The sequence below is a fragment of the Otolemur garnettii genome, unplaced genomic scaffold (assembly GCF_000181295.1).
Source record: "Otolemur garnettii isolate 467f Iridium unplaced genomic scaffold, OtoGar3 scaffold00001, whole genome shotgun sequence".
Lineage (NCBI taxonomy): Eukaryota > Metazoa > Chordata > Mammalia > Primates > Galagidae > Otolemur > Otolemur garnettii.
In genome coordinates, this window is record NW_003852396.1 from 71,212,626 (window position 1) to 71,231,816 (window position 19,191).

General features: G+C 35.5%; 1 protein-coding gene across 1 annotated transcript in view; it reads right to left on the minus strand.

Annotated features, from left to right (window-relative positions):
- PHF21A (PHD finger protein 21A) overlaps positions 1-19,191 on the minus strand; it is a 207,114-nt gene that overhangs the window by 169,299 nt on the left and 18,624 nt on the right. The window contains exons 2-4 of the mRNA XM_023509461.1: positions 7,614-7,654; positions 5,457-5,568; positions 170-310 (exon numbers count right to left, since the gene is read on the minus strand). Coding sequence (XP_023365229.1) covers positions 170-223 — 54 coding nt within the window. The 5' untranslated portion in view covers positions 224-310; positions 5,457-5,568; positions 7,614-7,654. The remainder of the gene's footprint in view (positions 1-169; positions 311-5,456; positions 5,569-7,613; positions 7,655-19,191) is intronic.

Here is a 19,191-nt window from a genome sequence, read left to right on the forward strand (position 1 = left end):
TTAAAAATAATGAGTTTGTTGAGTAGTGATAAAAGAAAAATTACGACTTCTGGACAATTGTCAATTAAAGATGATTAAAAACTATACAAAAACCAGAGATGGGCCTGTTTATAATCTTCACTATTACTTAATAACATGATGTGGCAGAAGCCAATAATATACAGCATACCTGGTGAACCTGAATTTCCACTTTAAGAGCCTCCTGTAGAGTCTGCAACTCCATCCTCTACCTTCTCCACTTTCTCCGTCTGCTAGTTCTATAGTTTCTTCAGCCTCCGTTTATGATAACAAACTCCTTTTCTCACTGCAGCTGCAGAGATCATAAAATGTTTTGGATCATTATATTAGGAATAAAGAAAATACTTATGCTAAATAAAATTAACTATGTTAGTAAAAAGAAAAAAATTTATTCTCCCAGCTATTATCTGTTGTTGCAGTTTGGCCATGGCTGGGTTTGAACCTGCCACCCTCACTTGGTATATGGGGTCGGCACCCTACTCACTGAGCCACAGGTGCCACCCCTAAAAAACTTGATTCTCTAACAAATGGCAAGAAATTTCCCAGAATTTTTTTCCCCAAGACAATTCGGTACAGAACTTCCTATATTTCATTCTGTGAGCATTACTCTACAGAATACTTCAAATAACCAGGAAATTAAAAACAAAAACAAAGAAAGTGTTAATCTGGTCATGGAAATCTCTAAGTACCATGTGACACATTACACAGTGAGGATACAGAGCTTAAGGAGACCACTACTGCCCTAGGTAAAAATCTATCTAACAGGGGAGAGTCTAACCACTGTCCTTAAAAGAGACATGTAACAACAGGGTCATACACTTTTAAAACGTCAGAGTGGATTGGAGAGTTCAGGGTCTCTCAGAGGTTAAAAAATGCCAGTTACTTTCATTGGGATGGGCTCTCACTAATTTAAAAAATAAATTCAAAACTGGAAACTCTGTTATAACTTAAACATTTTCATTTAACAAATTAATACTTATAGACAAATATAAAGCAAACTCTGCTACCCACACAGTTATGACAGGGATATTAAAAAAGTATCTATCGTGCATAACATATGATTTCATAGTAGTGAAATACCTTTCCAGATTTACAATGAATATCATCTCCTTTTCAAGTCATTTCTTTGACTATACATACATATAACTGCAGATGGAGATGATGTCAAAAGTCTAAATTTGTGAACATGAATGTGACACCCTATCTGACCTCTTATCCTCCTCTGCTCATCACTACTGCAATTTAAATTAACTCAGTAGCTAATTTCTCCTATATTGTTTTTTTCCTTTTTCCTTGAATGTGGCCTTAGACATGATTTTGGGTCCTCTGCCAAAGCAAAAGTCTTTTTCTGCTTGAATAAATTTAAACGTTACTTCAAATTTCTTTTCTTCTTTGCACCTAATAAAGCTTGTATGCTAGAGCAGCTTTTCAGTATTCATAAAAATTGAGGAAGAGAACAATCAGGAGGCTAGAAGAACCACTATTCCTTAAACTAATACAATGAAATTCATGATCTTCACACTATCCAAAAATTATTTACCTATAAAGTCCATATTCAACCTAAGTTTTCTAAAAGTATTTTGAAAACTGATTTAATAGCATTAATGGAATCATTAACTAGAGAATGTAAGTGGTATTCTTATGAATATGAATTTTCATTTTATTTGCTTATTCTCACTAGGCCTAAAACAAATTAGTGGAAATCTCCCCCTTAGGACTTACATATTATGTAGTATAGTATCAAAATACTGTAACCTAAAAAAGAATAAATTCCTAAAGTGCAAAATTCCTTCAAGTTTATTTCTGTGGAAGCTAGGAAAGGTTTACTGTATAATCATATTGTTAACCAAAAAGTTTCATAAGGCAGTATTTTTAGGGAAGATAATTTAGGAAAAGAGACATTCTGATGAACAAATCTAGAAACTTTAGCTACTTATTATCTTTTTAAAAGTTTGACACTACAATCAGTCAACCAATATCAGAATCATTAACTTACTGACTTAGAACAAGATTTTTGATTCCTTGTAATTTTTATAAAATCAAAAATCACCTTCAAGTTGAGGAAGTGTTTTTGAAAACAGAAGGGCTGTATTTTATTCTACCCATAGTTACAATGTAACACCATAGTTCAACTCATCACATAAACTCTGGAAACAAACAGCAGATTAAAAACATGGAGAATTTAACATATACCACAAAGGGTAAATACAATTTACACAGTCAGAGCTCTTGCAAATTAGTAACAAAAATCCATAAAAAAACAATTTTCAGAATAAGAATCACCAACATACATGAAAAAACCTCCGTCTTTAATATAGACTTAGAAATCTAAATTTTAAGGAGTTTTATCTATCAAACTGAGATTTTGTAAAAATAATAAACTGTCTAGAATTTGTGTCAGGTGGCATTTCACAATTTGCTGACGGTTATCTCTGGGTGGTAGCGCTAACTTACTTTCTTCTTTTGGGGTATGTATATTTCAAACTTTTCCATAAAAAGCATGCACTTCTTTTTAAACAAGAAAAAATTAACAAAGGATTGATAAAGCATCAGAATATTTTATACTCATCAAATGGTCAGAAAAAGAAAAGGTAAAACCAGGGTTTAACATGGAGTCTCTTAAATGTCAAAGAGTGCTTTGCACAATAAGAAGCCTGCAACTCCAATTAACAAGGAACTGACAGCATTTATGTCCGCCGTCAGATTACTGTATGCTTATCAGAGACACACAACAGCATCGAGTTTTATTTGACAAAGACTATAAATGCCAATTACTCATTTTATTTCAAAATTAAGCTGAAGAGTTAAAAAAAGGTAGTGACTAGTTACAGAAAAACATATGAAAGATTAGAAGATTCATTTGAAATTCTTTTTTTTTTCCAGAAAGATCTCTTTCTGGATAATTTTAAAAGAGGTTTTTGCCTAAAGAGTGTATTTATAGTTTATAAAAACAAGGCAAGCACATGTTGAATCCTTTTAAAAAATATTTTGGGGTCTTAGACAACTCATGCAATGATCATCTGAACATTATCTGGGGCAGTTTATAGCATCAAAAGAAGAAATTATTTGCTAAATTTATAAAAGATGATTTATCATATTTTAACCAATTCTAAGAAGTCATAAATAACAAATCAGTTGCTGCGAGGTGAATATAAATAGACTCACAAAACTGTGCTAAACACACTTTATTCAGGCACATGCCTTTCCCACCCAACAGCTCTACATACCACCATCAGCAAAGGCAGGTGCCTAAAGCAAAATGCAACATTCACAGTCTTCAAAACTGTACATGTCAAACCACTAGGGTACCTAATAGCCTCTCACCTTCAAATAATAAAAAACAAAATATAAAACCAAACACACAAAAATAACCAAAAAAGGAAGCTGGGATATCTGGAAAAGAACACTGACTATCCAAAATAAACCAAAGAAACTTGAATTCCACATACAGCATGAGTCCTCTCATCTTCAGGGTTGGTTTGTTTGCTTATAAATCAGAGAAATGGAAATAATATCACCTAGCTCATAAGATTGTTATGAGGTTTAAGTAAGGAAAAGTTATGTGAAAAGCCCGTTGTAAACTGTAAAGTTTTATATCAGTTTCAACTCCTTTCTTAAAACAAACTTTTTAATAAAACTTCTCAACATAGTGTATTTCAAGAAGACTGCAGGCTTTTTATTCTCAAATTCTGTAAGAAAGGGGCTTTTAACTATTTTTCTGGGTATAGGTCTGCTTGGAGATAAGTGACCTGCAGTTCTTTTTTTAATGATTCTAATAACTTACAGGAAACCTATAACTGATTTCACCACTAAGAAATATTTTGCTCTGTTGCTAAATTGACATAAGCCTTTATTTCAATCAAAACTTAACTCCTTAACCAACATTACTTTAAGAATAAGTCAATGACACAGTTGCCCCCAAAACTTTCCCTAATAACAGACAATGCCATATTCTCTCCACTTGGTGTAAAATTCCTCTGCTTTTCATCTATAGTCTCAAACACAGTATTTTAAGTAGGCTTAATTTCTTCAAATAGGAGAAAGAAGAAAATCTTGAAAGATCTATGTATCTTTACTTATCCTATGCCTAATATTCAAATATCAGGCTTCAATTTATACAAAGTACTTAATTCTTACTATATGTCTAACATGTAGAGATAAAATAATATATATATATATATTTTTGGCCAGGGCTGAGTTTGAACCTGCCACCTGCATATGGGGCCGATGCCCTACCCTTGTGAGCCACAGGCACCGCCCTGATAAAATAATATTTTTAATTACTAACTGACAGTACTAAATATTACCATGAATGCTAAAAATCGTAACATCCTTTTAACAGTATTTATTGAAAACTTTAACATTTATTAACATGAATCAATAAAAAATGACATTGAAAAACAGTATTTTTCTTATCGTTCAGCAGAATTTCAATGTATCTTGATTTATTTTAATCATGGTATTTCTGTGGTGACACTCCACAGATCAACAGAAAATGCTACTGCAAACAGAGCCTGGCAACCCTGACTTTAAGGCTACCTTTGAATCTGGCAAGGTTACTAAACTCAAATCCTGGCATGACAGCCATTCACAAAAATCCACTTAGTTAGATGTTTTCAAACTATTAAATTAAATTTAATAATGTGGTTTCCTAACTATTAAATGATATTTCCTGTTAAATTAAAATTTTAAAATATGTACATATGCATATAATTAGATTTATGATGTCTGAATGTTTGAATGTGACTGAGCATAAGACATTTATCTTTCCCTTCTCTGTATGCTTTGCAGGGTTAGGGGAGGGGACAGGCAGGTCCTCGTTTTTTAAAAAAAGAAATACCTACAAGGTTAAACCACTGCAACATGAGGGCTTCTGTGGTGCTCTGGGTCAGGACAGAGGTTCCACACAATGCCCTCTCCTTACCGGCCTGCAGCAGTGTTCTGTCCTCCTCCCTACCATCAACGTTTATCCCAGTGTGCAATTTCTTCCATAGCTTCCTGAGGTCCAGGGTGTCTGTACATGTATACATTCTATTTCCTATCTTTCTTCATAAAAATTAAGCATGTCTACTAAAATTATCCCAACCACACCCAACAGAAATATTGAAGTAAATTTATAAATTCATGGAAATTCAAAATGAGGAGGCTGGATAATAGTGCATAAAAGCATAGTGACAATGAGGTTGAAAGTTTAGAATCAGTTGCCACATTTACCAAAATGCCATTTCATTAAAAAAACAAAACAAAACAAAATTGTCCAGACAAGCTTGGACAATATATCACAAATACATACCACACAAAGGAAAACACAAGTGGGTGTGGTGGTCTTACCATAAACAATAAATACTTAATAGAAGTGGAAGTTACGGGGAGATAGATTTCAGATCAATATAAGGAAGAACTAAGGAATAGAGCTATACAAAAAAGGAATGGGTTACCTTATGAGGTAGTGGGCTCCCTGTCATTAGAAGTATTCAAGAATGCTGCATATCATATCCCCCTCTTGGAGATTCACAATGCACATTAGCATATTAAAGGTTCTGAGAAGTCCTGCAGTAAAGAAACCTGTTTAACTTTGTTTAACGCAGCATTTCCCAAATTATTTGACCATAGAACCCTTTTCCCCACCCACACCCCACCTCAATAATATTTATTCAGTTTCTGAAGAACTAGAGTTCTCAGAATACATTATAGAAAATCAGCTACATTTTTTGAAATGTAGTATTCAATATGTACCTGAATAACAATTTGTCAGGGATACAGAAGAAACTGCCACACAGACTAAAAGGTTGGAAGAGAAGGCCCTTAAAGATTCCTTCTCTAAGAGTCTATCATATTTTTGTTTTTTAGAGACAGAGTCTCACTTTGTCACTCTCAGTAGAGTGCTGTAAAATCACAGCTCACAGCTCCAGCTGTTGGGCTTAGCCGATTCTCTTGCCTCAGCCTCCCAAATAGCTGGGACTACAGGCGCTCGCCACAACGCCTGGCTATTTTTTTGTTGCAGTTTGGCCAGGGCTGGGTTGGAACCCACCACCCTCAGTATATGGGACCAGCGCCCTCCTCACTGAGCCACAGGTGCCACTCAGAGTCTATCACATTTTAAAGTAGAGGGCTATAAAATCTTGATTATTTATCTTAAATAATGAGAGAAAGGCAAGTAGAATAAAAAACATAAGGCTAACCAGTCTGAGTACCTTCCTTTCATGTTCAAAGCCCAATCCCTGTAAGGAAGAGTGACACCTCAAAGACCATAAACTATCACAAAGAAGACTTAGCCAAATATCTACTATATCTACTCTACCTGCTAAGTTAATTACTATGTGAGAGAGAAGATTTAGTTTAAAAAAAAAATTAGCTTTGAATTAGGGTACTATCCAATTCCAACAATCTTATTTGAGTTTGTTTTTCATAATATATTCTGCATATAAAGTTAATATTTGTTTGATGCTTAGTCACTAGATTGCCTTGTGCAATCTGTGATCCTGAATTAGACATCCAAAGAAATGATTAAGTGTGCTGATTTTATAAGCCATTAAAAAATCTATTAGATATTAGTAAAAAAATGTTTGCCCATATGTCCCACACTGTTACATTTCTCTCTCTCCCTCTCTCTTTAGTTTTTCCTCTTTAAGAATTATACAAAACAACACACAGTAGAAATGTAGTATCAGACACAAAACCAATCCAATATTAAGCTTAAGAGTATATACACTTAAGAATCCCAAATTTCAAAGTCACAGTTCCCACAGTTACATTAACCTAGCCATTTTATACATATACCAGGGTCATTGTGTGTACAGTATAAAAGTAATACAAAATACAGTGGGAATCTTAACTTTAAAAAGAAAAAAAAAATTCTTTTTTTGAGACAGAGCCTCAAGCTATCGCCCTGGGTAGAGTACTATGGCATCACAGCTCACAGCAACCTCTAACTTCCAGGCTCAAGCGAGTCTCCTGCCTCAGCCTCCCAAGTAGCTGGGACCACAGGCGCCTGCCACAACGCCCAGCTATTTTTTTCTGGTTGCAGCCATTACTGTTGTTTTTGGTGGCCCGGGCTGGATTCAAACCTGCCACCTTAGGTGTATATGGCTGGCACCTTACCCATTTGAGCCATAGGTGCCAAGCCAAAAAGAAAAAAAAAATTTTTTTAAGAAGAAGATTCTGGCTATTTTGTCCAGCTGGACCCAAACTCCTGGGCTTGAAACATTTTCCCACCTGAGCCTTCCAAGAAACCGGGACTATGGGACTATAAACACTTAGCTGGGAATCTTAACTTTTGAATTCCCTGACTTTTAAATTCTCATCCCTAATTGCTACATTGAGGACGTTTTTTAGCAAAAGGGACCTTTACATTTTACAGGTTATCAAATGGAGGAACATGCAAGTCTAGTAGTATTATTAGAAACAAACATGCATTTGAGATCTGACTTAGTGAAATGAGACAAAAATTCACTTCCACTCAGTACAAACAGCAAAATCTTATTTCTGGGAGAGAACTTTCTTTCAAAAAAAAACAAAAAACAAAAAGTCACAATATTTTAATTATTATTCAACTAACATCAGGCATGCTATGCCTGCCTAATAAAAGCACTTACCAATTTGGGGAAAACTGGCTCTTCTTCAGTTCTCTAGCCCCCTATAACAGAAGAGGGGGAAAATGCAATCAGATCACAAACACAGACTTATGTCATCAAAAGCTGAAGACTCGAAGATTTCTCTCTGATTTTAAGAAGAAAAAACCAAAACACACAAGTTTCCAAAGTTTTAAAGCCCCCCTCCAATAGCATATAGATAGTTTTTACAGCAAAGAAAGAACTCAAGAGCAGTTAAATCTCTACTTTTCCATAGTTTCAAGACACAGAAAAGTAAGCAGTTGATGGCTTTCCTTTCCTCGGAAACAGAGAAATGAAATGTACCTCATCTACCACACAACTATACTCTCATTCCCAACAAAGGAGCTCTATTATTGGTTGTTTCATATTAACAAATTAAGCTAACATCATCAGTCCTTAGTCTGGTCCACATACAAGGCCTTTTTCCAATTAATCTTGAAATAGATTTGCCTTAAGACTTTAAAATTCACAGCACTTTATAATAAAGTATAATCAGAATTTTAATGAAACTTTTCACTCACATTCTCAGATGTAAAGTCTGTGAACCACATACACAAAAAGTTATTTTTTTCCTATGTTACATAGCTAATCAGTGATAAAAGTCAGAAAGAAAATCAAAATTTTGGGATCCAAATCCAATTATTAGGAAACAAAATGAAAACTTTTCCCTTAATATTTTAGCATTATTTAAACTCCACATGCCATGTTGTAAGACCATAAACATCTTCCTTATACCCTAAACATAGTGTATGTGTTGAATATTACTCCAGTCGCGTCTCATTTCCTCAGGGAATATTTCAAAAGACCTTCCTGTCATCCAGATTATAAATGTTTGTTTAATCATGTACAGTCCTATCAAACATACATTAAAATTATTTAAAAGGGCTCCAATTCATAGAGTTACCATTCATTTCCAAAAGAAATTCAATTTGTTGTTCTATCCCACATTTTTGTAGCAGCAATTCTTTTTAAAGTTTTCAAGTCTATTTTTTTTTTTAAAGAGACAGAGTCTCACTTTGTCACCCTCAGTAGAGTACCGTGGCATCACAGCTCACGGAAACCTCCAGCTCTTGGGCTAAGGCGATTCTCTTGCCTCAGCTTCCTGAGTAGCTGGGACTACAGGCGCCCCCCCGCCCCCCCCCCAACGCCCGGCCATTTTTTTGCTGCAGTTTGGCCAGGGCCAGGTTTGAACCCACCACCCTCAGTATATGGGGCCGGCACCCTACTCATTGAGCCATAGGCACCACCCTCAAGTCTATCTAAATTAATAATTTTAATCATCCAGTCTAGAATGACTCTCAACCAAAAGAAAAATCATGCAAAAATCTGTAGAACAATGCAGTTATTAAAATGTGAATTCTTAATGCTATCAATACCTATAGGACTCTCTATCACTCAAAAGATGCCTAAAACAGTACTAGACACATAGTAAATGCTCAATAAATATTTTTTAAATCAATGAATTGACTGAATGGACACTTAAACAGTCTGTTGCAAGCTTATCTTCTTCCTATTAGGCCTTTCTTGTTTGCTCTTTCAGGCTGGAGATAATTTCACATACACTGATCTCACACAGCATTATTTGTTAAACGAATGACATTCTAAAACTGTTTTTATCCAAATTGTTGATTAGGAAATAAAATAATACCATTTTAAGATATAATGAAAAAGAAAAGATTGATAAATCGGACTAAAATTAAGAACTCCTATTTGTCAAAAGAACACCATTAAGAAAATGAAAAGGCAAGCCACAGAAGTAGAGATAATAATAATAATACATACAATCAACAAAGGCCTACACCCAGAATATGAAGTATGAAAATATGTTGAAATGGAGAGTGATCAGGATAGACTGGGATTTTAACTTACACAGCATTTGAGAAAGTATAATCACATAAACTCCCCTAAAATGTTATATTCAGTAAAAGGCAACACAATGTACTAGCCAATCTCCAGGCCCTTTTCTCCAAAATGCAGCAGAGGCAATCCTAAATTGATAAAGAACTGTATCATGCTATCATGAAACTGCTCATAAAACAACTTGTAGAGACGGCAGAAATCACATAGGAAATCAAAGTCTGTTAAGAGACTTCCCCAAAGATCACACAGCTACTTGGTGCCAAAGCAAGAGAATAGCTTACATACTCTGAGATGCCTTTAACTGAGTCCGCTTTTCCACCAGACCTTACTTTCAACTAACTGCAATAAACACTGGCAAAATATTTTCTGAAAAGTCTGCATATAAAGTTTTAAAGAATAATCATATTAAGTAAGCTATCTAGGGTAGGTTTTAAAATCTGAAATCTTTTAGGTCCAAGGGATCCCCATGAGATCTGGGGGGCTTCAGAGGGGTCTGTCAACTCCATGATGCTGCGCGCTAAATTCTCTATGCATGAGCTTACATAGATACAGTGTTCTAGGAAGAGAGTTCACAGCTTTAATCAGTTTTGCAAAGATATTTAAATACCCAAAAAGAGTAAATTATTTTTAGACCAGTGATTCTTAAACACTGTTGCACATGAGAAACCCCAAAGTGTTTCTTCTGGAGACTGAATATTAATTGACTACCATTTGGAAACTGATTCTAAAAAAAAGAAAAGAAAATATTTTATTTCTATAAGAAGACTGAGCAGCAAAAAGCAAGATTTGTACATAAATTTGTACTTTTTATACTACCTATAAACAAAAAAGTCTTTAAGTCTCATATGAAAGCTTGATTTCCTTAGGTTAAGTTGGTTAAAAGTCCACTTAATTTCTCACACACATTTCTCACACTCGTGTAACTAAGATAGTTAAAACTTTAACCATATTTGCTTACATTTTTAAAACATAGACTTGTACTTGAAAAATACATTCAAAACATAAGTTAGAGTAAATAAAATTATTTTTGCTTTTAGAGATACGTATTATCTTGCTAATTTCATACACTTTTTGCAAACTGAAGGTTGTTCACCTCTCCAGAACTTCACAGGTGGCTGCTTTAATTAGAGCTAGTTAAAAAAAAAAAAAAAAAAGAATCACCCAGATTTCTGGTATGTTATAAAATATAAAATATCATAAATAAATCAAAGGTGATTAATAACTACTTCTTAAGTACCTTTTGTAAAATATCTAAAACCTTTGCATATGAAGAATCTATATTAAGCAAATTTTGTAGAGAAAAAGTTTTATGCTGGATGTTTTCAATTAGGCCAAAATTTCATTCACCTCACTATAAATTTCAAATGATTAAGCTTACAGCCTGTGCTTAATCATAAATTTTGATAAGGGACTAGAATAGCATAGATAATTGTCATTCAAAGATACTTTAAAATGTCACCTCAGCCAGAAGATTCAAACTCTTTTCTTCCCCTACTACACAAAGCTGACAGAGGTCCAGTGACTACATTTTATACACAACAGGCTTTGCTGCTTTTTCTCTGTCCTTCCTAATTTCCCACAGAAAGCAAATAAGTTCAAAATAAATTTAAAATGCAGGTAAGTGGTTAGAAGAAAAAGCAGAATCCAGCTTAATGAGATTTAGTCCTTTGGGCCCCAGCATCATATTAACCATCCCTCTTGTCCCCATCTCTCTTACCCTCTCATAGACATCCCCTTACCACTTCTCCCTTTACTTTCATGAAGCATCAATTTCCCCCTCATCATTACTGGATCAATTTATTCCCTCTATTTAAAAAAACAACAAAAAAAGAAAACCTCCCTTGACTCTAGATCCTTCTCTAGTTATTGTCCCTTATCTATACTCCCATTCATAGCAAAAGTCCCTGAAAGACTTAATCATACTCACTGTCTCTAATTCCTTTCCTTCCAGTCTCAATTAAATCCACTCCACTAGGGTCTTTGCCTCCCTTCATTCTTGTCAAGATCATTGATGACCTCCCAGTTGCTAAATCCAGTAGTAGTCTCAGTCAGTCTTCACTTCTGCTTTTGATCACTATTACTTGACCTAGTTAATCATTCCTTCCTTCTTGAAACCCTTTCTTAAGTCGCAGGGCATCACCCTCTCTTGTTTTTCCTCCTAATCTGTCTGGCCACTCTTCTCAGTATCTTTCTTATTTTTTTTTTTTTGTTTGCTTGTTTGTTTGTTTTGATACAGTCATACTTTGTCACCCTCAGTAGAATGCTCTGGTGTCACAGGTCACAGCAACCTTAAACTCTTAGGTTCAAGTGATTCTCTGGCCTTAGCCTCCCCTGTAGCTGGCACTACAGGGGCCCACTGCCATGCCAAGCTATTTTTAGAGATGGGGTCTGGCTCTTGCTCAGGCAGGTCTTGAACTCCTAAGCTCAAGCAATCCATCTGCCTGGACCTTCCAGAGTGGTAGGATTACAGGCATGAGCCACTGTGGCCCAGCTCTTCTTGGTTTCTTTTGCTATTTCCTCCTCATCTCCAAGACCTCAAAATGTGAAATTACCCCAGGGTTCAGTTCTTGAAACTTTTCCCTGTAGGTGATCTCACCCAGTCTCATGGCTATAAAAGGAGCCATAATATACTGGCAATTTCCAAATTTCTATCTGCAGCCCAGACCTTCTGCCTGAATTCCAAACTCATATACCCAACTGCCCACTTAACATTGGTCATATACATAGCTCAGACCCGACCCAGAAGTCCAAAACCAAACTCCTGACTATCTATCCTTCAACCTGTAACTATCTCCTCAGAATCAATCCCATCTCAATAAATGGCAACTCAACCTCTTCAGAGGAAAAATCTTAAACTCATCTTAGATACCTCTTTTTCCCAAACCCCAACTCCAATCCAATGGCTAACCATGCACCTTTACTTCAAAATATATCTACTGGCTCGGCGCCTGTGGCTCAAATGGCTAAGGCACCAGCCACATACACCTAAGGTGGTGGGTTCAAATCCAGCCCTGGCCCGCCAAACAACAACAACCAAAAAATAGCCAGGCGTTGTGGCAGGCGCCTATGGTCCCAGCTACTTCGGAGGCAGAGGCAGGAGACTCGCTTGAGCCCAGGAGTTGGAGGTTGCTGTGAGCTGTAAGGCCACAGCACTCTACTCAGGGGGACAGCTTGAGGCTCCTGTCTCAAAAAAAAAAAAAAAAAAAAAATATATATATATATATATATCTATCTACTATACCACTTGTCTCAATTCCAATACCACCTCCTTGGCCCATGTCACCACTACTTTTTTCACCTAATGACCACAGTAGCCTCCTAAATGCCTCCTGGCTTCTGCCTTAGCTCCATCCACCATAGTTTATTCTCTCAGCAGCCAGAGGGAGCTCTTCAAAATCCAAGACAGATCTTTTTATTTCTCTGCTCAAATTCCTCCAATGGCTTCCCATCATACCTGGAGAAAAAGCTGAAGTTTTTTACAGTGGCCCACAAGGCACTAAGTGACTTGGGCCTCTGCTACTCTCAGCCCTCCCATTTCCCCATTGCTCAATCTCCTCCCACAACACTGGCCTCTTTTCTATTCTTCAGACAGTACAAGAAAGTTCTCTTCTCAGAGGTCCTCTACTTGGTTTTCTTTCCCTCTGGCTGAAACACTCTTCCTCCAATTATCTTCATGGCTTACTCCTTGAAGATGTTTAGGAAATCTACAGCTGGTTCAAGAGTAGGAGAATAATAAAAACTAAGACTATAACCAGAACTGTTCCCCTCCTCAAACTTTTACTTATGCTCTTTCTTATACTAAGAATATGCCTTTACCTTCTCTCTATCCAAATCTCACTCAGACATTAGGATACAAATAGACTCATGAATAAAACACCCTTTCCAGAATCATCCTAACTTCCAATTCTCCCTTTCTTTAAAGTCTGGGAGTATTTATCATCTTCCTCAGTCTTTTTAGAATTTACCCAAATACTGCCTCCCATTTTAACCCATAACTTACCTCCCTAACTAGGCTACACATACATACACACACAAGAACAGAGCAGAATTCACACCTTGTACAAGTAGTTCTTAATCCCAGATCAGGATAACAAATAAAACTTCAAAAAGAAACACAGATTCATAGTTCTTACCCTTATAGATTCTAAACTCATTACATCCTATTTGGAACCCAAACGTGCATTTTTTAGTTCCTCCTGATGATTCTGGTAGGCAGTCAGGATTAGAAACCATGGCCTGCCTTACAGTACGCTGTTTCCTTCAGTGGCTAGAAAGCAGGCCTTCAAATAGCCTAAAACTAGAATGGATACCTCACATCAAATCATACCTTCATTCCATAGGGGACTAGAGGTTCAAGAAGTCTAGATGACTATCTAAAATCTACACTGATAATGAGAAGCAAAGCTCAACCTAAAATCCAGATTCACTGCTCTCAATCTAGGAATCCTTCCATCAGACTGTACATAAATAAATGAAAATAATAAAAACCCACATTTCGTGGATAGGTGTAGTAAACAGTGATTATCTAATATACTTGACCAGTGTCTAAACTAGAGCATATTAATTTCCACATGCTTGAAAAATGTGAGCCACATTAGCTGACAAAAGACTTTTGAGTCCAGAAAGTAACTGTAGGAAGGCTTATAAGAAAAAAATGTTTTTTACTAAGTCCTCTTACAATATATACAAAAACTATTAGAATTATTTATTTTGTGGTTGAGAAATGGTAGCAGAAATAAATGGAAAGAAGAAAGCTTGCTTCATTACACATAAAATACAAAAATCCTTACTCACAAGCTTCCAGAGCTCACAAAGTTATAAATGTATTCTGAGTCTAATCATAATGAAAACTTCTTAATTACAGCTCAGACTTAGTAAATCACTCCATATCCCAAGATAATTCAACTCTATCTTAATAATCAGTTAACCTCAGGACCAAAACTCTTCCCATCAACAATAACAAAAAAACCCCTCAGGTACCTATAGGGCATTATAAAAGAGTGTGAGCTTATCTTGGTGTATAGGGACTTAAGGAAGTGCCTCCTATTAACACTAATGGGAGTTCTGGGTGTAAACCATAAGCACCAAGGAGGAGGATCGACCCAGCACCACATTTGTGAAAACCCTTTCTACTGCACTAGCTGTAACAACTGGGAGTTGTTTTCTCAGAAATGGGATAATAGACCCAAATTCCTATGTCTCTAAAGCACAAAGATAATTCAAATAAAACTCACTAAGGAAGGTTACTGGTAAACACCCGATTTAACAAAATAGACAAGAAAAAAACTAAACTAAAAGAACAATTAATATACTAAGGAAATTTTACACAACAGTACCAACATTTAGAGAATAAATAGAAAATTGCTGGAGATAAAATCCCATGTAAAAATAAATTCAACAGGATTAAACCAACTAAATTTTTAAAAATTAAAGCACAATAAACCCAACTATAGCCAGAGAAGCTTATCCAAAGAAACACACACACACACACAAATCAAAACAAAAACTCTTCCCCTAATGGAACCCTAAGAACACTACAATCCTTGCTTTTAAACACAGAGGAAGACTCCTGCTGCACTGATAGCCAAGAATAATCACTGAGTACTTCCAGACAAACGGATAATGATCACAAGCTGCCAGGGACCACCAAAACTAACTAAATAAAAATTATAGCACCTTGTTGTGTTCCATCCTGCCTCACTTCTCAACACAGCACCGCTGTACTCACTAGGCTAGAAAAAGAGCAGTGCCTTTCAGGCTATAGAAAAATTAATGAGACACATACACACACACACACACACACACCCCCCAAACACAAACACAAAAGGAATGATACTCTTTCACTTGAAAGGGCTTAAGAAACAGAAGGCTTTGCTATGGGCCTAGAAAACTAAGAGTAGGCCGTATCGAAGAAGGAAGGAAAAGCCAAGGTTTATACCAACTCCACATTTCAAAGGCTAAAAGAATTAACATTTATTTCCACTAAAAGGCTCTGGCATCAATCCATTTTTTTTTAATCAATCAATTTTTTTTTAAAAGGAGGAAGAAATTAAGATTTTCCCCATCGCTATCCGCAAAGAAAACCAGAATCTCTTCTCTGACTATGCATGTTTAACTCTAGAAATAAGAGACCCCTGACTTAAGGCCTAAAAACAAAAAATGGTTCCACAGTAAAACAAAAATCTATGCAGCCGAACATATTGATTCTTTATCATCACTGCTATCATTCATGAACATTTATGTTTTATTTGTGCTTTGAAATGTCAATGAGAAATTGAAACTGTTACAGTATACTGGGGATTTTAACTTTTGAAACAAAAACCACAAAGAAACAGAAGTCTGAAGCATAAAGCCTCAATCATGCTGATAAGTAAGTGGTCCTAAAACTTGAAAGTGAAAGCAATACAGACCTCAAAAAGAAGTTGTTTGCTTGATATTAATGCTAGCCTTTAAAACCAAAAATATGTTCTGTTACAGAAGACTGAAATCAGGGCTTCCATTAACCTTGTTAAAAAAAAAAAAAAATCCCATGAGCATGGATTTTTTTCCTAAGTCTCTTCATCAGAGCAGCATGGGGTCCCATTAGGCACCCTATTTTACTTCCACCTTATAAATAACGTTAGCTATTCGCTATTTCCATGGAAACCAAGTACAGTGAAACCCACTTAAATGAATACCGGTTAAAAGAATAAGTTTTATTTTAGAAAGGTTTTGCTGCTCTAGATGAACTCTTCTGGGGAATACTACAAAGTCTTCTTAAGTATAATTTTTAAAAATATATCTTTGGTGTAGAGGGAGCTTATTAAAGATCCTGTTAAATAAGTACACTGTTTGCACTAAACTAAATATGCCAAATAACGTCATAACATTAAAGATACATTTTCAATACACTGCACAGGGGTTTAAGATGCTCAAGTTCCACTGACTATGCTTCCTCATGCATTGGGGTAGAATAATTACCCCGTGGGTCTAATTTAAACAACAAAAACCAAATAAATTCAAAAGTAAGGCTACCATCACCTTGTAGTGATTTGTATGAACAGGCCCCACAACTGCAGGCACACATACAACTTATTCCAAAGAGGAGTAAGCCCAAACAGTGTAACCTAATCATCTGTACCCTCATATTAACCTGAAATTTAAAAAAAATTGAAAAAAGGAGCAAACAGGAGAGAAAATTACTTAAGTTTCCAGTCATGGTTACCAGGTCAAAGTCAAAATTCCCTCCTCAACAATGCATCTTATAAGTTACAACGTATATTTCTTAATCAATACACACACTCAGGTTAAACAGAATATGCTCAGGGAAGTACGAATAAGATCAGTGATTTTCTAACAGATGTGGTTCTTCCTTAAGTTAGTGGTGCCACAAACATCTTCAGTAAGTTAAAAGACAAATGAAAACAACATTCTCCTAAAAGGGATTGCCAGTATTAAACTCATAACGTATGAAAAGAATTAACATTCTCACACATAATTTTCCTTTGAGTAGACCAATATATCTATTTGCGTTGCATGTCTCAAAAACATAAAATTACTTTCCTGGCATGTTTTACACCATTATGGATAAAAACTGGCAAAACGCTAATAATTGTTGAAGTTTGGGAATGAGTACATGGAGTTTCTCATGTTCACTCTTGTTCACTCTACTTCTATGTATGTCATTAAATTTCTATAATAGGTTTTTAAAAGTCCTATAAAGTTAAAATTTGTATTTCAAAATGTTTTTCTTAGGCCAGGTGCGGTAGCTCACATCTGTAATCCTAGCATTCTGGAAGGCCAAGGCAGGTGGATTGCCTGATCTCATGATTGAGACCAGCCTGAGCCAGAGCCACAGGGAGACCTCATCTCTAAAAAATAGCTGGGCATTGTGGCAGGCGCCTGTAGTTCCAGCTACTGGGGAGGCTGAGGCAAGAGAATTGCTTAAGCCCAAGAGTTTGAGGTTGCTCTGAGCTATGACAGCACAGTACTCTACTGAGGGTGACAAAGTAAGACTGTCTCAAAAAAAAAAGTTTTTCTCTATGTATAATAATACAAAATGCTTTGTATAGATCTTAGAAGCTACTAGATTTAAGTCCAACATAACTATTAACTTGTAACCAAAAATAATTTACAAATTTACTTTTCTTAGCAAACAATTCCATTAACAATTCAAAACCACTAGGAGAAATCTGGAAAGGAAAGGGTCTGCAATTTTGCAACTATCAACTAATGAAATGTAAAAGATCAATATATAGAAATAAAGCATCAGAACTGTACTTTATAAACCAAAGCAATTCTAGTCCTCTTTAATAAATAAATCAAAACACCTTTGTAATCGGCAACAAGCACCAAAATTTCCATTTTCTTTTCCAATTAGATCCACAGGATATAGAGAGCAATCTAATAAATTAATGCTTATCTTAAGTAACATGCCTGCCTCTTTCCCAACTATGCCTCTATCTCATCCCCTCCCAGATAATATACCAACTTTTGAGGTAAAAAGATCTTTTTCCATTCTCTCCCTTAGTCCAGATATAAAACGTTTCACAAATATTCAGTTATCTCACAAGTAATTTTAAGCTATCTATTACCCAAATCCTGTCTGAGACCCCAAAATGAAGGTGGGATCCTATAGCTTAAAGCTCTTGTTAACAGCTCTCTCTGTTAAAAAAAAACTAATTATTACAATGGTGTTTTAAAAGAAATGGAAATGAAACAATGGTAGCTTTGGAGAGAGTGATTAACAGAAGGCAGGGAATAGTGTTTAAAGAAAAGAGAAAGCAGCAAGCTCATAGAGAAGAGGAGAACAGAGAGGCAATGGAGGGAATGCGGGCAAACAATGGTGGGCCTGCACAGGTATAACAGGAGTTCACCTGTCATAGGTGGCACCATTCTTACCAATTATGCAGGTACAAACTGATTTTCAAAATTGTATAATTATTTAAATCAACCCCAAAGACACTTGTAGAGTCTATTTCTAAACTATATATTAAAAGGAAAAACACATCTAAACTTTTCACAATTTCATTCAACCAAGCAAAGCAACTTTTATAGATCTTTGCATTCAACTGAAGTAAAGAAAACATAAATACTGTATATATGCTAGGCTAATTTTAAAACTATAAAGCTTTACTTAATGGCCACTCTAGTCTTTGTAAAGTAAGATTACACTTTTTTTAATTAAAAGAAAACTATACAGCCCACTATAAAATTGCTTAATTTAAAAAGTATTTGTTGGAATTCCTGCTCAGAAAGGAGAAACAATGTTTCAGGAACCCAGACAAAAATCAAACTTGGTAAATGTATCTATTCACTTACTAGGCCTATAAGTTGGGTAAATGAGAACAAAAAGTTAATGGAAATCATTATGCTACTTATAACTCAAATGCTCATTGGTGGTAACATATACCATACTTAAGATACTTTGGTAAACTATTACAAATACATTTGTTGAATCCCAGAAACAAAAAAAAATACACAGATCAAATATTTTTAAAGTTTCAGATCCAAATCAGTACTAAATAAAATAAATTATTTTTCACATTTAATGATCTCTTTCCTCTTCCCTCATTTACTGGTTTCATTTACAGACAAGAAGACAGAGACAGGTAAGACAGATACAAACACACATCCTTTTTAATGGATATATTAAAATCTCAATTCTTGGCTTGGCGCCTGTGGCTCAAGTGGCTAAGGCGCCAGCCACATACACCTAAGA